This window comes from Poecilia reticulata, chromosome 12 (assembly GCF_904066995.2).
Source record: "Poecilia reticulata chromosome 12, P_reticulata-male-v2, whole genome shotgun sequence".
NCBI classification, from domain to species: domain Eukaryota; kingdom Metazoa; phylum Chordata; class Actinopteri; order Cyprinodontiformes; family Poeciliidae; genus Poecilia; species Poecilia reticulata.
In genome coordinates, this window is record NC_088841.1 from 6,674,992 (window position 1) to 6,699,018 (window position 24,027).

At 37.4% G+C, this 24,027-nt stretch overlaps 1 protein-coding gene across 2 annotated transcripts in view; it reads right to left on the reverse strand.

Annotated features, from left to right (window-relative positions):
* Window positions 1–24,027, reverse strand: part of LOC103473501 (netrin receptor UNC5D-like) — a 230,104-nt gene that overhangs the window by 30,392 nt on the left and 175,685 nt on the right. Inside the window, exons 7-12 of one of the 2 annotated variants that reach the window (XM_081614107.1) lie at window positions 21,411–21,575; window positions 21,070–21,102; window positions 15,806–15,910; window positions 11,618–11,767; window positions 4,502–4,720; window positions 2,605–2,689 (exon numbers count right to left, since the gene is read on the reverse strand). In XM_081614107.1, the coding sequence (XP_081470233.1) occupies window positions 2,605–2,689; window positions 4,502–4,720; window positions 11,618–11,767; window positions 15,806–15,910; window positions 21,070–21,102; window positions 21,411–21,575 (757 nt within the window). Of the gene's footprint in view, window positions 1–2,604; window positions 2,690–4,501; window positions 4,721–11,617; window positions 11,768–15,724; window positions 15,911–21,069; window positions 21,103–21,410; window positions 21,576–24,027 lie in introns of both variants that reach the window. The other variant, XM_081614106.1, reaches the window with a different exon arrangement.

Consider the following 24,027-nt stretch of genomic DNA (forward strand, 5'->3'; position numbering starts at 1 on the left):
TAAAAGGAAAGTTTTAGCAAAGAAACTTTGTAAAACTCGCTAAAAACAACCTCCAGCCAATGGAACCAATCGGAGACAGGTTTATTCCAAGTTTCGACACTACAGACTCTCTCTATGTGCACAACCAAGAAAGGCCCCCCTCGACTTATCCACTTTTGTGAGCCGTATCATATTAGGCGCGTTTTGCCACACGCCATGATTTCGTCCTTCAGCAACCTTGTGTCCCCTGCTGAGCTCAGAAAGTTCACACACAGAAGGGGAAAAAAAAAAAAGCTTCTTGATGCCTGGAGGACATGGAGAAGCTCCTTTGAGCACCTGAAACTGAGCCGGAGCTGATCGATTCCTATTCTTTGAGAAGAAAAACAACGTCTTATGTAGATGACCGAGGTTTGAATGGGAAGAAAGGATCCAATTTCTCCCCTGGACTGTGCGGCTGTCAGAAGATAGGCTGTGACTGACAGCTCAGCAGTGCACGGATCCTGCAGCTACTTAAATGACAGCCAGAGAAGTAAACAGCATCAGGCTTATCAGAGCAAAGCAGCAGCTTGGAGGGCAACAGTTTGGCTGAACGGGAGCGACTTAAGGCACAGAAGTGTGCAACGAGCCCGCTAACTGTGCTCCGAGCCACGGCATCTATTCGACCTTGGATGTGTTTCCTTTCCCCCGTGACCCCAGGCACCTAATGGGTGTGTGGAACTGCAGCGAGATGACGGCTGAATTTCAGATGGAGCCAAATGTCACTTCTCTGCCCACTGCTATTTGGGTTTGCTTTGGAAATTAAATCACATTCAGAAGTACAAGCAGCTACTCATGTCCGTGTGATAACATCTTGTGAGAAACGGTTCACGCAGACATGCTGACATCTTGATAGTGGCTGCTTTAAATCAGAAACATGTCATAAGGCTGACTTCTGCTTGTAAGATGTCTTCTGAGGGTCTGTTGCCAAGCAATCAGACGTGTCAGACACAGCGCCTTTGCAAAAATGCTCATATCCATAGAGCTTTTTGAGCAAACTTGGCTGTGCTTCAATGGATTTTTGGGGACTAATAAACACCAAGTGATGCCTCATGGTCACAGTAAAAGTTTCATTTATACCAAATTCTGATTGTACTGTCTAAATATCTCAGCTGAAATCAAGACTCTTAAGATGTTTAATCCAATCTGACATTGTCCAAATTTGTCAAATAGGTGTAGATTGTAGCTCTTCCTCTTCTTCAGTCAGTGTCCTTGAATGTTTGAGAAGTTGCGCGTTCAGAGTCGGTATTCTGCGTGACAAGCGCTTACTTAAACTACTGTTGACTTCATCGGCTGAAATCTAGCTTCCTACTTCTCTCTGACCTCTGAAATCAACAAGGCATTTCGTCCACACAACTGGCACTTACTGAATATTTTAAGACCACACTCTGCAAATCTTAGGACACGGCCATACCACATTTGTAATCACTTATAGTTGATCCACGCCAATTTAGGGTTCAGTATTTGTGGATTTCTCTTAAATGTTTTGAAAGAAAATGAAATTTGGGACGCTGAAACACCTAACCACAATGCCACTACAGATGCTACTGGCTGGCAGCCAATCCAGGAGCTGCATTTATTTTGTTATGGGCACTGATAGACTGTGCCCCAGAAAAAGCAGAAATAAGGAAGATAGTGGATTTTAGCTTATTAATACTATCTCTATAAATAGAGACAGTATTAAAATACTGTAAATATTAATACATATAAGGTATATTTGGTGTGTGAGCTGTTACTAAAAGCAGTTTTAGGTGCTATTAAAGGTAGTATCAAGTATTTGTAGATCTTAGCTATTACCTGTCAGCTAATATCAGGGGGTCCACTGTAAATAAGATGTGTTGTTTAAACTCTAGCACGTTGTCTTCACCACACCTCAATACATTAACACATTGGGTAGCTACTCCCTTCTTGATCTTTTATTTGTGTTAACAAGTAATTAAACAGGTGTACCAAACATGGTGGACGTCTGTGTTTGTGATCTTTCTCCACCAGGTCTTACTTATCGGGACGTTTTCTCCCTGAGTCGCAACTTGGTGAAAATCTTACATTCTCCTACTGCATCTGCATTCTGCAGCACATCATACCCAATCTCCGTCCATCTGACCAAACACCAGTTATCGCCTTCACACTGCGGAGTTCGCAGCGCTCGCATCTCTTACCAGTCGAGATGGAAAGAGATACTGTCATAGCTATGTCTGCAAATAGAAAACAGACTACCGTAGCCATGAAGTGTGTTTTCCTCCACTGAGAGAGTTGCTTAGGGCAGTAATGCAATACGTCTACGGCTTCCAATGTATTTATGACACATCACATCCTCCCCCTGTGGAGTCGGCAAGATGACAAAAGACGGCAAGCCGAGCGGGGACATGTGCATCTGTAAGCCAGAATATGTACATTGTGTGTCACTTTGTGTGCTTCTTAAGAGAGCCAGTGTGTCGTCGCCTTTGTATGTTCCAGGTTTTTGTTTGGCGATGAGACAAGGAGACGGCGTCACAGCAAGATGGATGAGATATGCACGGGGAAGGGCTGAGAGATTAAAAGAGAGCAGCCTGAGAGGCAGACGGTGCCGCCTCTGTGAGAGTCCCTCACCTGCTGTCCTCCTGGTTGATGCTCATGTACATTTCCCAGGTAGTGTCTTCCGCGATCCCCCCGTGAGGCACCAGCAGACTGATACCTGTGGAGAAAAAAGGCATGCGAGAGCTGATCAGCAGGCAGCCGGCCACGCACACACGTGGCACACACCTGCTCAGCTGTCAGGCCTCTTTACTGAGGGTGACAGCCAGCGGGGTGACGGCCCCAAAACGAGGTGACAGGAGAGTCTCAGAGGCCTTGTGAAACCCAGCGCTGCCAAGACTGCCTCTGTTGCAAGCAGACACACTTACACGCTGCATCTTTCTTAAACGTGTCCTCGCAAAAGCGTCGGCAGCGTTGTTTGGTATCGTAAACCAATTGCTACCAGTCTGGATGAAGTTCCTGGAGGAACAGAATGATGAATGTTTGCCACGACTATGTAGAAGTTCACACATTTCTTTGTAGTGTTAATTATATGCTTTCAAATACGGAATTAGGGGCAGTAATTCATATATATTTAGCTAAAGATGTTCTATATACAGCATACGGCTGCTGTAGTTAGAAAAAATACCTTAATGTATTTTATTTGATTTTATGTAAGAGAACAAAAGAGTGGATGGAAAAGTGGTCATTAGAATATTTGTTCCAATAAGACTCATTTGTCAGATTAAAAGTACATTTTAAAACTAAAAACCTTTAAGCAGGAACTAAACATGCTTTGTTGTTAGGCCCACATTTTTTGTTTTTTAAAGATAGTTTTTTTTATTGATTTGCTATAATGTCCTAATTTTAAATGGCATGTTTCTTGTGATAAATGGACTTTTAAATAATATTCTAATTTATTGAATAGACCAGTACACACCATACCTGTTGAGCTGATGCTTTTTATCAGCTGGGACATGAAAGTTGGTCAGCGTTCATATGGATAGAGCTTAATATAGAGTAAATACTGGAGGAAACCCTTTTAGAAAGACTGGAGAATGGGGTGGATGGTCGTTTTTAAACAGGAAACGAATGCTAGACATTCAGCTGTAGCATATTGATGCATCAGAATGGACAATTCATATCACAGACTTACATTTTTAGAAGAATTTCAGGAAATGCCTATAGAAAGTTATTGAACTTGATTCCAGCTTCCCAATAAAAAATTCCACATCTTGTGTTTTTAGACAGCAAATCGGTCCACTTAACATCTATTGATTCATATGAGCTGAATATAAACATCACACTTTTTAGATTTTCACATTAACCCTTTCATGCATAGTGGTCACTACAGTGGACAGCTGTGTAAAAGCCATTTTCTTGTGCTTGTGGATTTTTATGTTATAAATGCACACAGACCACTTAAGTGGACACTAATGCATCATAAAATACACCATCAACCACTGGGCATCAGCTGCAAATGCGACCCCCTTCCTCCTTCTACTGTAGACGACTCTTACAGGTAAAAAAAAATTGTGACATCAGATAACCCCCACATAACAATACTACTGATGTATTTTTCAAATAACAACTTTGTATTTGGAGAAAATTACAATTCACCTAAAAAAATAAAAAACAAAACATTTTAAAAAAATTACGAATTTTTTTTTCCCACCTTCTTTTTATGTTAAGAAAATAAAAAAATAAAAAAACTGAAAAAAAAATCCTGACACAAAGGATCATTCATGCATGGACAACAACAACAAAAAAAACACACATAATTTTCCTTCCATATTACAGTCATCCACTGTTTTGTGTTAGATTTTAACATAAAAACCAACCTCAATTTGCAAATTTAAAAATGACAGTGGTTTTGTAAATGACCAAAACCAAAAGTTTAATCTTCTACCACATTCACCTTCACATTACAGAAACCCGAGTTCACACTCCCAGGAGGGTCGCATCAGATCCAATTGCCTCACAGTTGGCTCACCTGTGTTGGGCACCACCAGCCTGCCTCCAGCATGGCCAAACACCGCCGTTGCTTTGTGCAGAGGCCTGCTGAGCGTCTGAAAGACCCGCGGAGTGAAAAGGTTTTTGCCTCTCCTGCCCAGCGTTGTCCCTACTGCAACCCCTCTGTAGTCTGGAGCCAAGCCCCGTGGAAATGTCTGAGGGTGGGACATGACGTGGTACTCTGCCCTTTCTGTTGCCCCTGCGGAAACAATGAACGCTTTGAAATTTTGCTTTCTGTAAACTTATGAACTCTGACGTCTCGTCAGTACATCTGTTCAACCCAAACAAAAGGCGAGCGGCGCTCAGCAAGCAGCTTTGTTTACATTTATGACACGCTCGTAGTAAAGTGATTCGCCCTCTGACTGCTCACTAAAGCTAATCCTGAAAGAGCAACCGAAAGAGCAGCAAGCCTGTCTCTGCCAAGGATTTTGCCTCCAGCTGAAACAACGAGCCTGAGGGAAGAGCATCACTTTGCATCCAAAGAACCAGTGAAGTAGAGTCTTTTCACTGCAGATTCTATGCAAAAGGTGATTTTTACATCCTAAGTTTCAGCATTTAGCAGTGGCTGTTTTTCTCTTGTGTCACACTAATATGTTTCAGGTCGTCAAACAAATGCGCTTTTTAAATTTGTATTGTATTCTCTGTGTAAGAAAAGCTTTCCAAACTAACCAGGCCCTAAGTAAAGAGCATGTCACACACACACTCCACGGATGTGACAGGACTTGATGTTTCGCAAAGTGAAATTCATTTCTTAACATTTACAGACACGCAACACATCTATGTTATTTGTGTCAACATAAGGTTGGAGATATAAAAGAGTGTGACAGCTGCTTCGGTTTCTCAGCCGCTGTTGTTGCTGGTGGCACAAATCCACGGAAAAACAGGGCAATTGTTCAAGATCGGCCATGTTGTGGTTTTCTGATATAGGATGTTGCTCTGAGCAACTTTACAAGATGAAAAATCTCTGTCAACTCATCAGACATCCACATCTGTTTTGTTCTTAGCTCTGTATTTTCCTTTTGACATTGTTGACGTTACCGGTGTGGTCGATATCAATTCTGTTTATTTAATAATGTCAACGGATCTTTATTTGGAAGCTTAAATTATTTTTTTAAGCATCTAAATATGGATAAATATATTTAAAACTCGGTCCATTGAATGGAAGAGCTCCAGACCAGCAGGGGGAGTCAATCACTACGCCCTCAAGATTGATTTCCTCAATGTTCAGAAGAAAGTTAGAGAAAGGATGAAAAGGTGTGTTAGACTTGTGTTTTTAATGACATAGTCTTTTTTAATATTATAGAGCAATAAAATAAATACATAAATAAAATTATCTACTCCAGACTCTCCCTAGTGGCATAGAGTACTTCTCTTTTGTGAAGCTTTATTTGCAGCATCTCTTACTTTTTGTATTTCCCATATGTGGGTATTTTTCCCTTTTGCTTCCATTTCCTGTGATTTTATCTGTGATTGCAGCATTTTGTCTTTCTTCAGTCTGCATTTGTCTTGTTGATTGTAGGTTTTCGCTTCTATTTTTTTCGAATTACAAAATGTATTTTTTGCAGTACATTCTGCTGTTTGCTGCTTGTTTGCACCTGGCAGCCATTGTACAAAAATCCAGCATAATGCTCAAACTGGTATTTTCAGGACTAAAATTAAAACTTTTTTTTTTTATTACTTAAGTAGGAGCAGCATTCCTCCATAATAATGCTTCTTAAGTAAAAGGTGTAATAAAATCACTCTTAGATTTACTTTTTCCCCAAATGTTTACTCATGTAAATGTAACTAGTTACAATTTAAATTTGACTGATAAATTATTCATGTAAACAAAAGGCCCTAATGTCAGCCCTTGTGTCAGAAGAGAACTTGCCCGACAGTGAAACCCAAGGTTTATGAAGCTGATATGTGACTGGGGTTATTTTTATTTGTATTTTTTTGTGGTACACAACTTGTGACCAATCAAGCATTTCTATCTGCAGAGTCGAAGTTTCTCAATCTGGCCCAGCCGATACTTCCAAATGCTTGTGGCTGAGCTGCTGCGGGTCATGAAATTGCAAGTATTTGAGAAATAAATTACAGGTCACGTATTTTAATATCAGTTTTCTGGGCAGCGGTTTTGATGTGTGAGCTCCCGGGCCAGGTACCGCGTGTTTTCTTGTTCGGTCATTATGTGCCTCGGCTGTTGCAGTTTCTCTTTTACTGGTTTCATCCAGGAGAGAAACACGGCTAAACAGATAAGTTATGAGCCTGTAGGATGAAAAACAGAGTAGAGAGCGTAGCTGGTAACAGACGCAGCTCAGAGACTATGTAGGGAGATACAATTGCTTTCATTAAAGCGCCACAAGATTGTTTTCAAACAATTAAAAGCCAGTCATTCTGCGGCGAGGAACATTAGGAACAGTTAGAGAAGCATCAATAAAATACATTCCTAAGGTCAGACTGTGAAATGTTTAGAAAACCAACCGGGTTCTTCTCAGACTCCATAGACTTAGCTTTTAAAATCTTATTGCTAATGGATGAAAACAGCTTTACAAAGTATGGCTCATCTGTAATATTGCGGTTCAGATCTTCGGTACGCAAACAAATAATTGACGTCAATCTAACCTGTAATGCACTGTACTGCTGAAGAGCAAATCACATTTTTCAACACAAACTAACTATTAACATGGGCACTTTGAGTCTGTCATAAACTCCTCTGTTGACTAAGTTATTCTAAAGGTAAGCAGCTGGTTCATCATTAGGGGCACAATCTCCTACACAGAAGCAATTCTGCCACAAAAAAAAAAAAAAGTGGAATCAGTGTGTTCCAACGGCCTAGTCAAAGTACTAGATCTCAACTTGATCCGAACTTAAGAACCTTACAGAAATAATTGCATGCAGTACCTAAAAACTGAAGCAATGTTGCAAAAGATTCCACATAAAACCCTACAGAAAATGGCCACACCAAATTACTGCCACTAAAGGAGTTTATACAAGTTGTTAGTTTTTCACACATAGTATAGCATTTTTTTGTTTTGTTTCACAGACATTGAGTGGAATCAGCTGTGTGATTTGGTATGCTCAAGGTTACATCTAAGCCATTTTAAAACCTTGTAAAGAACAGAAGCTGTGGCGCTGAAACAGTGTGATTCCTTTTCTTAGATATTTAGAACTTCAAGAAATTAGCTTGAACTTGTTAAAAAGGGTGCAACATACCTCCTTTATGTTCAGTTAAGCTCATCTATTTAAAGGATGGAAGAAAAAAAAGTCTGTGTGAGGTAGAAGTGTTGCTGTTAAAGGTGTAAGAAAAGGAGGTGTGTGTGTTTTTTTAAGAATCAGTCTGCAAATGTTTCTTGAAGGTGGAGAGAGAGACAGCTCTTTGTTGATAGAATTTGGCAGCTCGTTCCACCAACAGGTAACCGCAAATGAGAACAGTCTGTGCTCAGACTGCTTCGCATTTAGAGTCGCCCAAGTAAAAAAAAAAGTATACTTTAGCATACTTTGATTGATGTACTTAAACTGTACTAGTTTGGAACAACTAATTTTGTACTTAATATACTTTAGTAGTATTTAAGTTGTATAAAATCACAACTTTTAGTATACTTAGTATACTTCACCTTACTTTTTTGGAACAACTTCAAGTTGTACTTAGTATACTTAAAGTATACTTTTAAATGTAATATTCAACAGCTTCATTTTTATATTGAGTGTACTAATTCTGTCATAGAATTATATTAAAAATATACAGTATTAAAAATATATATTTTAAATATACTACTAATATATAAGTAATTATATAAATTACACTTAATTTTTATTCTTGATTTACTGCTATTGCTAATAAAGTACAATTTTAATTACTCATAAGTCTTTATTCATACTTTGTACATTGCATGCATAACTACACTACTTACATTGTTTTAGGCTAACATTAAATGGAAAGATTAATTACACAAGATGCCCACGGTAATTCAAATATTTTGTTTGATTACCGACATTTTAAAATTGTCCAATTTTACTCAACTTTATGAACTTCACATAAATGATCAGTTTACACATCAAAAGTGAACACATGAATAAAAATTTAAGTGTGACAATAAAAGATGACAGTGAGGATCAACGACAGAACATTCTCGTTCACTGCACCTTACAGGAACCTACAAAAAAGAACAATACAGCAATTAAACAGAGAAAGCATTTGTATTTAAAGAGAACAGAAAAATGGCAAATAAAAAATAATAAAATTTTAAGACATTTTGTACTCGCCATGTATGTGACATCATAAGAACTGATAATGATTGGGACCAGATGCCTGAGGTTGAAAATCATTTCTGGGTGTCGTCTTTGTCTGTTGATGTTAGAAGTAGAAAAAAATTGTCAGCAATGTCATAGAACTACCTTAAAATCTTTCCATCCATGATCTGAACACACTGATCCTTGCAGGGTGGTGAGGGGGGCTTGTGGTGCCCATCTCCAGCAGCCATCAGATGAGAGGCAGGGTTCACCCTGGACAGGTCACCAGTCCATCACAGGGCCCTGAAAGTCAACAACAAATTAAAAAAAAAAGAAAGATAAATGTTACATTAACAGGAAGAGAAAAATTATTTCCAGTTACCTTTAAATCAAATCATGTTTATTAAGCACTTGGTGTTGGTAACACACCAGTTTTTGTTGTTGAAAATGTAGCTAGGTCCTTATTGAAAAAACAAACTTACATCATGAAGACGATGTGAAGGTTCATCTTCAAAGCTGGTTGGTGATCTGGTGGAGTCGGAGCTTCTTCTGAGACTGAAAAGTCTTTAGTTTCCTAACACCTGATTTCTCTGGCTTCCTCTTTCATCTTCATTTGCTTAGACTGCAAACATATGTTGAAGATAAAATCATTGATGAAGGAGTTAGAACAACAACAACCTCACAATATCAAAGTCTCTCTGTCTTATGGAGCTTACTTAAAACCAGGTTAGTTTATGAATTAAAGTATAAGTTGCAACAAACAACCTGCATGCAGTTATAACATGAAGCTGAATGAGTGCTATAGTAATAATCATACAAGTCACAATAAAATTGATACAATAATTATTTATGAAACCAACGTAAGTTATATATCTTTACTGCACTGTTTATAATTAAATGAAGATAATTAATAAGCAAACTTACCACCAGCTAGCAACACTTAGCAGTCTTCGTCCCTCAGGGCTCCTTTTGTGACACACATTTCATTTCCATCGGTTGTTGTCCCATTGTGTTGTCGTCTAACTTGGACTAGGACGTCACCAGCTTGAATTTACCAAAATTAGTAAGTATTGTCAAGGCCCTCTCTACTTTTAAGGCAATATTATGCGAGTAAAAATGGCAAATTTGAACAACGCTTGTTATCTTCCCTGCGTTCAAGTTTTTTCTTCTCTTTGTGGCGTTTTTTAAATAAATGAAAGTGTGCAATACTTATTTTTCCTTCCATCCTTTAAATAGATTAGCTTAACTGAACATAAAGGAGGTATGTTGCACCCATTTTAACAAGTTCAAGCTAATTTCTTGAAGTTCTAAATATCTAAGAAAAGGAATCAAACTGTTTTAGCGCCACAGCTTCTGTTCTTTACAAGGTTTTAAAATGGCTTAGATGTAACCTTGAGCATACCAAATCACACAGCTGATTCCACTCAATGTCTGTGAAACAAAACAAAAAAATGCTATACTATGTGTGAAAAACTAACAACTTGTATAAACTCCTTTAGCAGTGGTAAATTGGTGTGGCCACTTTCTGTAGGGTTTTATGTGGAATCTTTTGCAACATTGCTTCAGTTTTTAGGTACTGCATGCAATTATTTCTGTAAGGCTCTTAAGTTCAGATCAAGTTGAAAAATGTGATTTGCTCTTCAGCGGTACAGTGCATTACAGGTTAGATTGGCATCAATTATTTGTTTGCGTACTCCAGACCACCATCTGGTCTGGAGTGTGAACTGGAGCTAATGCCGCTGATTATAAGGTCTTACATCACACATCTGAAAATGGATTGGGTACTTACTTAAAAATAACATCATGATTATAATTTTTTATTGTATGCAATTTTAATAAATAGTAAAAGATTATTAATGCACTTAAAAATTCATACTTTTTAGGTACTAAAAAAGTATGCCTACATATTACATTAAACACACTAAAATACATACTTCTGCATAAGTATTAATTAGTTTTATTTTGTAATCAGGTTGCTGGGGGTTGCAGACTTCTACCCAGCTCCCTCTTGAAAATGAGATCTGGATCTCAACGGGGTTCACCTGGTTAAATAAAGAAAATTAAGGCAGACTTTATTAGGCTAAAATTTACACTGAGCTGTAATTTCAAACATACTGAAAATAATAATCTAAAGAAGTGTTAAGTGAATTAAAAAAAATCTATTTTTAGCATATATTTTAAAATATACACAAAATATATTTTAAATATACTTGAGCAAGTGTATATTTAGACTTTGGCAAATATATATTTTGTTCACTTAAAGTATACTTTGATATATTAAAAGTATATTTTGGTACAATTATCTTTAAGTGTGTTTAAAGTTCTAATTTCGAAATTGGTACGAGTGTATTTTTAGTATACTTCAGATATACTTATAGGTAGTACACTTAATACTTTGTATACTTAAAGTGTACTTTCACAAATTTAAGTGTGTTTGAAATATACTAAAGTATACTTTTTTTTCACCTGCATTACCTGAGAGGAGCACGCCATTATCTTTCAAAGATTTCAATAATTTCCCTATTCAATCTCAACTCAACTTAATGTTTCTTTTCAGAATTTTGCGAAAAAGGGAAATGGTTAAAATTCACCCAAGTTGCATTTGATTGGTCAGAAAAGAGCGAAATATAGAAAATGTTAAGGGGATTGGTCAGATTTAAGGAAAAGCTGCGATGATTACAGGTCTGAATGATGACTGAATTTGCATTAATAGTGGTGATTGCAACGTCGCAACTTCCTGGAGGGACTAATGTTAGCACTAACACATCGGGGAACACGGACTGGAAAATCAGGTTGTTATGGATGAAAAGTTTCTTTAGAGATAAAATAAAATTTATTCAAAGAAAGGAGAATAAATCTCCTACCAGTGGTTGAGTTTTCTAACCTTTCGCCTTCAGATCAGGCAGCGGGTCAAGGAGTGAGTGATCGGCCATTAACTCCTTGTCAATGGAGTCCTGGAAACATATGGGGCTGGTATATGTGCGGGACACTGTGAGATCCGGCTGCATGGATGAGTTCATGAGCAGGGGGTTTGCTGAAAAACACACACAAAAAAGAGTGAATTATTGACAGCAGCTAGATTTCTTTTAAAGACATTTCAACACAATGACAGTTTAGACAAGAGGGTTGTTATTACCCTGAGTGCATATCAATAAAATGTTTTTTTTTTCTCATTGTGTGGAAATGACTATCATTTCTTCACCATGGAATCAAGAATGTCATGCATTTAAAGAAATAATGTCTTGCTTAGCAATGACAAACAGGAGCAGCAGATGGTGTTATCTGATAATCAACTTTCAAAACAGCTACAAAATCTTACATATTTGCATTTAAATGGTAATAACGTCATAAAGGGCATAAAGGAGAGGACACCTCCACTGAAAGATGCACTGACTTCCTCCAGCCACCAACAACAGCAACACAAGGAAGCACAGGATTGTGAAATGAAAGGGAAGTGCATGTTTTCTTTATATCCGCTTCAAATAAAAGATTTATATTTGAAATGTCTGTTGTTCAGCGGGATTCATCATTTCTGAACAGAGGAACTCTGGCACAGTGGCAGAGAAACCCTGTGACCGTCACACAGAGCTGTTTAAATGCTTTCATCAGTGACAATAAAACCATAAGTGATACACATAGATGGTCAATGGACCAGTAGAACGTAGCTCCAAACTTTCTCGGACATTTCGTCTAGTCACAGATGTTTCTCATAGAGCACATGTCAAATTTTCTGTGGAAAAAATGAAACGTGGGAGGTGCAATGCTACTTGACAAAGCTACTGGCTAGCATTGGCAAAGCAGCCAGTCCAAGAGTTGATCGCTGTTCATCGGCTGCATTCCCAAAACCATTTTTAGAGGGAGTCTCAAGTGTTTTTTTAGCTAGTCACAGACGACTGTGGTCCTTAACTCCCATGAATATTACAAGTCTTAACTTACACAAGTTAAGGCAATTAGCTTAAGAGATGCTGTTGCAGCATCTAACCTGTGATCTTCTATAGTGGCAGAATCATGTCAAAGTGTTGTGAGTGTAAATGAGATTCTGTGGAAGAAAATATCATTTCAGAGAAAGGGCATTAAGTGAGCATAAAATATAAAATTAGCTGTAAAGTTAAAATGTTTAGTGGGTATAAACACCTTCACAAACAATGTTGTGACTTAATACTTTCACAGAAAAGTCTGTTCAAATAGTGCATAGAAGACAGGATTGTTTGCTAAAAAGGAATTGGATTCTTCTTTTATATTTGACAGATTTGATAAAATAATATTTTATTTCACACAAAATGACAACAGAGGAAATGGGGCTGAAGTAAGAAAAAAAATTCGGTGTAAGATGTTCGACCGACTCTGGAAAGAAAAAAAGAAAAGAAAAACTAACTGATTGCTGAGATTTTACTTGTAGCAGCATATAACTGAGTGGCATATCAGGAGGGGAGCACATGCAGGATATTATGAAGATTCTAGCACAAGGAGCAGAGACCAAGATTAAAGCCTTCCCTGCCACCTGTGGTGTTATTAAAATGAACTTTGTTATGCCTGGCTGAGGGCTCCTGCTGTGGCCAACCATAATGCCTGTCTGGAAAAAAAAACAAAAAACACACAGACAAAGCTAGAACACTTTAATGTTTTTTGCATTTGCTGCATGAATTTTTCATCCCTGAACTTCACACACACAAAAAAAAGAAATTGGAAACACTAATAAATTGCATTTTTAATTCCGCTACAATGAATTGAATTGAATTGAAATAAATGGAGGTATTGTTGAACGTAGGACCATAAGTTAAAAAAAAGCTCCGTACTCTAAACATAAGCCTTTTATCTACCACGTTGATTAACGCACTCCGTGGTAGGAGGACAAATATCTAAGTAATAATAGATAAGAGTGAAATTACACAGATTCTTTATATGTTTTACCGTTTGTTTTCAACAAAGTTTTATGAGTCTGGCTGCGGCATTGTTTAAAATAAGATTCAAAACACCCTGCATGTTTTATGGATTAAGCCACATTATATTGGTCACTTTAACTCCAACTCAGACATTTAGAATCTCCAAAAGCCTTGCAGTAAACAAACTAAAAAATTAAAAACCGTCATTCTCATCCCGGCTCCTAAAGCATTTTAATAATTGATGCCCATTAGTTATGTCATAACACAAAGAAATGAATGCATAATTCATGACATTACATGAATGCATACACTGTATGGACTGTGTGGAGGGTGCTTTCATTCAGAAACATTAGCATCAATATTTCAGCACTTTTTATGGTTTTTGAATTAAAATAAATACCAACAAGAAAATGACAAAATCCTTCATCTTTTGCAAAAGTAATCTCTGCTCCACTGTTAATCTTTGGGAAAATAAAGAGCTGGTGATGGTTTGTGTTTTGTGTTTGTTTCTTACAAAGCCAATCTGTAAGAGTGACATTTTTCTGTCTTTTTCTCTATCAACTTTTGTGTTCTTCTGCTATTTGAAGGGAAATGACATTTTTTACAATGTCTATGCAGCCAAAGAATGACATTCAGAATGTAATATGCTCTCACTGTATTTATAAGGAACAAAACAGATTTGATTGGAGTTTTTTTTTTGTTTGTGGCTCATTCAAACCATAAAACCAGCTAGCATGCTAGACGGCTGCATGGATTTTATTTTTATGCATCACACGGCTTAGTCACAAAACATATAATTTTGACGATACCAACAATTCACAGCTTTTATTCCACCTATATTCCTTTTTTACTCTCCTGATTTCTGAAAAGTTAGGTAACAAGTAGGAAAAAACTGCATTTGGTTTCCAGTCTCATAGGACAGTTAAACCTTATGTGCTGGAGCCCAGAGCTGTGGAAATTATTTGTATTGTCATTAAAGATTTCATGATGATCTGTGTAAATAGAGCATTTTTTCAAATGAAGTGACCCAAACCAACCTGGCCGTATGTAAAAAGTAATCACCCCTAAATATGACAACTAGTGTGTCACCCTTGGTGGCAAATGGTGACATCAGCCATTTGTGATCACTGGCAATGAGTTTTGTACATATCTATGGAGGAGTTAGGCAGAATCAGCCATACTGACAGCTGTTCAAAGTCTTGCCTGAGCCTTTATCATAAAATCTTAGAGTGTACTTTGACTAGGCCCCTCTAGACAGTTTTTTTTACCCATTTATTATGCTTCTGATCTTCATCCTGCTGCATTACCTAGGAAGGTTTGAGCTTAAAAAATTACGTCCAGATGTTCAACTACAGGATTTTCTCATAAGAAATAAATTTATGGTTTCATCAATTACTGCAAGTTGTCCAGGTTGTGGTTAACTAGACCAGAACCAGTTGACCAGCGTAGTACCCATGATGTTTTTTATCTGAAACTCTTTGTTAGTTTTTGAAACATATGCATCCTGTTACTAAGACTTTTGTCTCGTCAGTTCGCTGAATATTTCTGCAAGGGTCTTATTTAGAAAAATCAGACCTTAAGCCCAAAAATGATCATAAAAATCATTTTTGGGAAAATATGAGATGGATATTTTTGTCCTGTTTGGTCGGCAGCTGTTTTGGTCTCCCATAGTTGCCATTTTTGTCCAATTGAATCATTAACAATAACCCTAACTAATGTCCTTGTTGGTGAAGACTGCAGTGCTTCATATGTTGTTCAATCTCAGTGAGTCATCGATGCGCCACTGAAGTAATTTTAAGTGGCTGATCATCCTTAGTCAGATGGAGCATTTCTAAAACTACCAGGACATCATTCAAAACCTGGGGTTTGATACATATCTCTACTTATTTTAAGTGGCTATAAAAAAAATCTAAGAGGTTTTAAAGTGTTATTTTGGCATACATCATGTAAACTGGTTCACACTCAGAAGTTTGCGTGTCTAGTTCTTGGAAAGCAAGTTGGAATTAGCAGATAAAATCTAAAACAAAGCTGGAAAAAAATCTGAAGTCTTGCAGGTGAAGGTTTAGTTTGAGCTGACTTATCCCTGTGAGACTCGGTCACTGGCTTACCTTGACGAGACGTCTTGAAGCTGAAAGACTGGAAGCCCCCAGTGAGGGCAGAGGAGTCGATGACATCGACCCCGTACTCACTTTGGCTCCGCCGATACAGAGTGACGGCGACGATCAGCAGCACCACGGTCACCACTCCCGCAGCCAAGCCTGAGTACAGGGCCACATCACTGGTTCTTTCCACTCCTTCGAAGGTTAGAAGGGAAAAGTTAGGCTTTTCGTCACAGTCCGGGAAATGTTATTGTGTCTAATTAGGACACAAGAAGCAGCTTCTTCCCTTAGAAGCCCAAGAATCCGTGTTGTTAAAGAATATTAAAGTTGTGGAAGTCGGCGGGAGGCAAATCTACCCCTGTTCCAAACTACATGAGAGCCTTTTGGTTTCTATCCATTGCCTGCCTCCTGATACACAATTTTATTGTTCCTTTCTGCAGAGTTAAGACTACTAATGAGGAACCTCGGAAGGAAGGCGATTATAATCAACCCAACACCTGACTGTCATTTCAAACACCGCTTGGCTCTGGTGTTGGAGGCTCTCTGCTTTCCACTGGGATAATGTGACAAAACCAATTCATTAAATTAGCTCATCGGAGACGATTACGCTCTATCTGCTCCCGCCAGTATTGCGGCGTCCAACTCCACAAAGAGAAAGAGCGAGAGAAAACAGAAGCTGCTAGCTTGTTCTTGAAAGATAATGAGATCTGTGCTAAAAACAGGACATGCTGAGAAATCCTCTAAGTAGCCTGAAGCTCAAAGGGAAGAAAATTGACAAAATATGCAAAGCGGTATTAGCAGCTATAGTGGCAGGTTAATTGAGGGCTCAGGAAAGTTACGGAAGCCTGAATGCATTTTTCTTACCGTTGGTGACAAATGGAAATACTGATTGTTGTTAAAGGACAAGTAAGGAGAACACGAGCTTCTGGCTCCGTATGGATCAAAATGACACTGCAGCAAATTCCTCATTTCCCTAAACAGCAATTAAGCATAAACCAGTGACTTTGCAGTGGATATCCACCGACAGGTGTGACCTGGCATGCCAAACCGGATAAAGTCAAAATTAAGAGATTTATTAGAGGGGAGCTACGTATTGATACGAGATGCTTTAAATGCTGCTTTTAACAGCAGCCTGCTTAGTTATCCATCCTACGAGGCAAATAAATGTCAAAAAGATCAGATCATCAATGAATTGTCTCAATTTAAAATGGGGAGATTCCACTGGGAGTTATTTTCCAGATTCACATGTATTAAAAGGATTTATTTGTTGAACTAATGTAGGGATATATTTTAGTTTTTGGTCTGTATTTTTCACATTATAAAAGGTGTGGGGTATATGCTATGTTTTAACAATCAGGCTGAGGCACCATTATTAAGAAAAAACATCTACTTAAACACTTGAAACGCACCCGGTTCCACATTCAGGTGAATCTTCATACGTCACTGATGTATTTTTTTTTTTCCTTTTGTATTAATTTATAGCTGAAACATCCTAGTATCCTTTTCTTTGCATCAACATATTACTGGATGAACCGAAAAACAGTCATCTATTTTATATGTTTCATCAGTAAATCATAATTTGCCCTCGTTGGAAGTTCCCATAATAACAAGGTATCTTTATTTAATCTAACATAATAAATGATCACAGTAAAGTATGACATTGTTTGTGTACTTTCCTTCTTAATGTGACAATTAATGTCTTAATGTTGGCTCCATGATGCTTACTGAAGCACAAAACACAGAAAAACTCACATGATCACGATTTTTTAAATTTAACAGAACTTGTCAGTTCATATAATATTTGTTGTATTCGTCTTTTTTAACTTTCAAATATGGACAGTATCATACTTTTCAAGGAAGAAGAAAAGACACTTTTTGGAATTATGCAGCGAAACAGTTCAAATGTCTAAACCTCAACCCATAGTATAGAACAGTATAGGGGCTAAATTCAGACAGTGATAAAAGATTCCACTGGGACATGGGATGCTCCTCTGCTAGAAGAAAGCTCAATCAGCTGTTATTGATTCCTTGTGGAAAAAATATATGTGACTTAATATGTCTGCATGTATTATATAAATGGTCATCAACACTGCAGCAAATTCCAACAGGTGTTATTTCTTTTTAATAACATTGAGAAGAAACATTACAACAATAATGTAAAAATGAAAAATATGATCAAGTGTTTTAACATGTTTTAAATGGAGATATTGTACTACTATCCACTGTCAGTTTTTTGTGCATCTTAGAATTTTTTTTTTTAAAAGCTATTAATATTAAAATCTATCATAATGCACAAGCAGAAACAACTTTTACTTTGTTTCTGCCTAATAATGACAGTGATTGATGATGATTACATATTGAAAATATCAAGATTAGAGAGTGCAGGGCTTATTGCTTCATTTAGTATCTTATATGAGGAAATAATAAAAGACTAAGTGTATCTGTGAATGGATGTACAAGCTCAGCTTCTACCTCTTCATTTTTCGAGTGTCGCAGAAAAAACCCCTCAAGTAATCCATGAACCCTTCGTCCTCCGCCTACTACTGAGAAACAACTGGGACATCGCACCCCATCGACATTTAGGATTAAGAGCAAAGACTGATGACAATGGGTACAATTGGATTAAGTCTTATTAATGATTACATATGGTCCAAAAAAAAGTCATGATGACAGTAATTTTCTAGCCAACTAAAACTGCTGCTCATAGTAATCCCAGTATGATAAAGAAGCAGTATGGCAGGGATCCAATGTTGAATACATTTATGGATGATTATAGCTCAGCAAAATTGTAAAGAAAAAAAAACGTCTTGCATTTGGAGCATTTGTTACAAGACAAAGAATAGCTCCACCTCAGCATTTAGTGTTGTTTGACATCATTGTAAAGCACACGTCAAAAGACGTTATGTATGGATGTATATTTTTTTAAAGAATTTATCAACTGCACAAAATACCTACACATAACTACTTAATGCAGCATTTAAAATAACTGAAATCAACATGAAAATATGTTAAAGCTGTGGTTCTCAAGAATATTATGCTGGGAAATGTCCAAACAGTACTACAACAGGCTGCATTGTTGTATTGAAAGAAAAAAAAGAACCAAAACTTCCTCAAGGGTGTCAAGATTTCCCTTTTCCTGCCCTAATTTGCACTCTAAAAACGATGCTCCTCTGTACAGTCCCACAGGCAAAACATTCCCCGATAAAAGAACAATCTCCAGTCCTCTATTGTCAATCCACAGAGGATTCAAGTTGATGGAGGTCCAAGACTCTGAGGAGGATCGACTTGAATAGTAAATATATACATGAAAGAATAAATATATAAATAAAGGAATAAATAAAAGCGTAAATATATATTTTGATAAGAAATAAAAGCAGAAATATATATTTTGTTTTTCCTTTTCCTTACACATGAGTTTCCATTAGGTAATGTATATATTTTCTTTTTCATTTCCCCTAAACATGCGTTTTGTCAAGAAAAATAGATATTTTGCTTAGTCTTTTTTTTTTTGCTTCTTCCTTTTCTGCTTGCTGTATTTCTGCTTGGTCTTTTTCCGTTTGCTGTATTTCTGCTGCACCAATATGTTAATGAGGAGAGTTGTCCAGCTTCCCTACTATTGGCCAATAGCTCTTTGGAACCAACGTCACTGCGTGAGACGTTGTTGGGCGTTCAGCTCGCTCGGTGCATTCTTTACAGGCCACAGACTGAGAGAACGGCTGTCCGACATTAGCGCTCATAAATCGGATCAACCTCGAGCTAAACGCTGCTTTCTCTGCAGACATTGGAATATCCAACTCACAACTAACGTCACTGCAGTTGGTAACACATTAAAACTACCAGGATAAAATTTGTTTTAGGGGAAATGAAAAAGAAAATATATACATTACTTGACGGAAACTCGTGTAAGGAAAAGGAAAAACTAAATATATATTTCTGCTTTTATTTCTTATCAAAATATATATTTATGCTTTTATTTATTCCTTTATTTATATATTTAATCTTTTATTTATATATTTATTCTTTTATTTCTTATTATGTCAGTTTTGGGGCTGCACAGTGGCGCAGTTGGTAGAACTGTTGCCTTGCAGCAAGTAGGTTCTGGGTTCGATTCCCAGCCCCGGTCTTTCTGCATGGAGTTTGCATGTTCTCACTGTGGATGCGTGGGTTTTCTCCGGGTACTCCGGTTTCCTCCCACAGTCCAAAAACATGACTGTCAGGTTAATTGGCCTCTCTAAATTGCCCCTAGGTGTGAGTGTGTGTGTGCATGGTTGTTTGTCCTGTGTGTCTCTGTGTTGCCCTGCGACAGACTGGCGACCTGTCCAGGGTGACCCCGCCTCTCGCCCGGAACTTTAGCTGGAGATGGGCACCAGCAACCCTCCCAACCCCACTGAGGGACAAGGGTGAAAGAAAATGGATGGATTATGTCAGTTTTGGTCCTCCAAAATATATTTATGTGCTTTTATTTCTTAACAATATATATATTTATTCTTTTATTTATACATTTATTCTTTTGTTAATATATTTATTATTTTATTTTTTATTATGTTTGTTTAGGTCCTCCATACGGGGTTGTTGTCCTGGCAATTTAGGAAAAAAAACTGGTAAACGTGATGTTTTTTTTTTTTTTTTATTGCATCCTGAAGTTGTTGAAACTTTGTATATATATTATTTCTTGATTCAGGTTCTTACATCAGAAGTAAACAGGACAGAGCGTAAGCAGAAACAAGAACTTTTTGAATGCTCTTCTAGATCTATTTTTTAAAGCTCAATCTGAACTAATGTTTATTTGGCTGATTTGCTTTACTAGCTATATGTTCCAGTTAATTGGCCGTTTCTCTTCAAGGTGGATAAGTGATTCCAACATTTCCTCTGAGGACCAGTGAAAGCAGTCCAATCATCACCAGTAGTAGTCTTAGTACTTTTGTAATTCAATACAATGTTAATTTTAATGATTTCAGTCTCTAAATGAATCAGTTAAAAGGATGCGCTTATTGCATGCAGGTTTGTGGTGAAGATTTAACTACATTAACACACTCATGTATTTAGTTAAGCTCTTTTAGACCATCGTCACAGATTAACCTCCAGTCATAAAAAAAGCTTAATGCTGGTCAATGGATATTTGCTTCATATCACAAATCATATTGGAAAATCAAACTTCCTGACCAGTTAGTGGTCAGAGTTATACCTTATTTATATTTTAAATACCTAAAAGAAAACATAATTTCAGACAGTAATCCATTAACATCAGATCAAAATACTCTAATCTGACAGAGACATTTTTTGTCAGTAGTGGAGTTGACGTTAGAAGTTTAACATTTATTAGAAAGTTTGGATGACATGAAGGAAAAACTCACCCTGTGGCTTTGCGTCATGGAGCAACTTCCGATCTGCAGGCAGACAAACACATTCACTTCAGAGTTTGCAGTCGGTTCATTCAGGCGCTGCTTGTGCATGCGTCCCTGCCTGAACACACTGTGCTTAATGTAAGTCAAGTGGATGAATAATGAAGACGGATGAGGGTGTTGGTAATGAGCATGATTATAATGATGATCATGATCCAGCCAGCTCTGCCAAAGATGATAAACATTTAATGTATAATGACACAGTCTTTAAGCATCATGCTTACAGACAGTAATGATCCCCAACTGCCTTTTTTTTTTTTTTTTTTACTTCTTAAGCAGATGACGTTACCCACTCTGCGTGCAGAGGCCGCCTGTGCAGTTTTCCGCTGCTGAAGCTGCGCCGTCGCAGAGCCGTCCTCCGTGTTTGGGCTCCGGAGCCGTGCACTCTCTGCCGCGATGCCTGTCGCAGTCGGAACTACACACAGACCACTCGCTCCACTCCCCCCAGCCTCCGTCCACTGAGCGATAAAACACAGGCAGGAAAGGAAAAAATATATACATATCATTAGCATAAGGAATTGACGGAGAACAGACGAGCAAACACAAACGCAACGCACAGAAGAATAAAGCTGTGTTTTTCCTCTCGTGAGTACAGATTCTACTCCAAGTTGACTCTCTCAAAAGTTGTTTGATTCTTTAAAGGAAACACTTTTAAAGTAACCGCTGCGGCTCCTTCCTCGGCCTGTCAAGATGCTTTCGGAGTCTTCTCTACTCGGAGCACAGAGACTCTGTTTGTGCCATATCCAATCAAGTCTCCTTCCCGCCTCCAAATGTTCTGTAAGCTCCCTTCCTCCAGCTGATCTCATGAACCCTTTTTATGTCTCCAGACATGAGAAAGAATTTCTCCCAAGAGTGAGAGCGCTGGCTTCCCTGATAGCCAGTTTTATTGAATGTGATAGATGTTTTCTTCAGGCCGTACAGTGGTTGAAATCATACAGTTTGGGATTAATTCAAACGCGTCAGCAGAGCAGATGAAGCATTAGTTGCAGAAGTCGGAAGACGTCTCGTTCGTTTTCACAAATTAAGACTGAAACCGGCTGTTCTGCTGTTCCAGCCAGTCAACTGTGTTTTCCAGGTTCGTTGATTTTAATTGTGTTTTCGGTTTCAGACACAGACGAATTAAGTTCAGGTCAGAAGCCGTCCAAAGATTTTTAAACTACCATCATATTGCGTAGGATGGTACTTCTCTTTGTTTGCTTTTATTGCACTGAAAAACGAGAATGGAGTGCCAACTTAAAAATATTGTGTTAATTGGTCACAAGTGATATAAAAAAGTTTGTCAAACTAACCTTATTTACTCATGTTTAACTTTAACAACTAAAATGAACTAAAATAAACTTACTTTGATGACTTGTGTTAAAAATAAACATATTTAAATATGCTGGGTTACTTGGCCTCCTTTTCAGTGTATTGAAGCCATCTTGCCTTTAAGGACGTGTTAAAACTGTAAGCTGTTTAATTCACAGCCCAAAAAGTAGCATTTAATAAATAAGTTTAAGACTTTTATTTTGTTTAATTCTTTTAGGCATGGAAGAAATACACTCATCACATTTCACACATTTAAAAAGAATATTTACAGTTTTTCTTTGCTTCACGATGCCCTACCAAATGTTTTTCTTCCACGAATTTTTTTGATTTATATGCTTTAATAGAGCACACACTGCACAGTTTCTTTGGTAAAGACTTTTTGTGCAAGTAAATGTTTGATTGTGCAGCCCATAAAATTACCATAACATAATCTTTTTGTATTACAAATTATTTTTCTCAAAGCATAACATTGCCATTTTCTAAGAAAAAATATTTTGGACTTTCATTAGTATAATAATCACCCTCTCACAAATAAGTGTGTTGAAGTACATCACTATGTGTAATGCATTTCTATAATACAGGCTTGCTTTTTTAATTTTTCTTTTTGGAAAAAAAATAAACCTTTTAGTTATAGTTTAATTTATTAAGATGCACCTGTGAGAAGCTCATTTGGTGCAACTCCAGACAGATGTAACAGTGTGGATCGACCAGAAACATTTAAGCAAAAGTATTTTCAACCTTCATGTTAACATAGCTCAAAATGCTACTGCACAGTAAAAATGCCGGTGTTGGATTAACACCCAAAAGTGTCTATATGTGTTCAAGTCAGCGGGTGTTAAAGTAACACTTTTGAAAGTGTTAAAATATTGACACCCATTTTTTTGTTAAATTAACATTGGTCTATAATACTGAAATGGGTTTAAGAAAAGTTTAACTTTCCATTTCTGTGTATAGTTTTGAATATTTTCCACTGGATTTGATTGATGTTGACACCTTGTGGGTCAATTATTTACTTTTTTAACACCACATTATGTTTTGTGATAAACACTGCACTGGTGTTACTTTTAACACCAGCACCGTTGTAATTGTTAATGTGACACTGCATTGTTGACTTGGCAGCTGACTTGGACACATATAGACACTTTTGGATGTTAATTCTACACTGGCTTTTTTACTGTGTGTAAATAGTCAGTTTGAGTCAACGATTACCCCTCACTTTAAAGCTTTAAATGTTGTTTACTGTGTCTATTTATTCTTATATTTTAAGCTCATCTACCATTAGCATACATGGCAACAGCATATTAAAACCTAGGACATTTTGATGACTTTTACCTTTTCTTTGAAAACTTTCAGTCGAGGAAATTTTTGCTTCTCGGTTCTGTTTGATTACAGACGTCCCTGGGCAGAAGAGCTGAGCCTAATTCAATCATGTTGGCTGATAAATAACTCCAGGCAAATGTCAAAGTTGGAGTCCTAAAAGCAAACTAACACATTCTTTCTCCTGATGAAAGCCTTCTTGTTTTTGTCAAAACCCTGTAGAGAAAATTTGACACTGATACCAGAGAACATTTGATCTTGTGGATCCACGGTGGACTGCAGGGC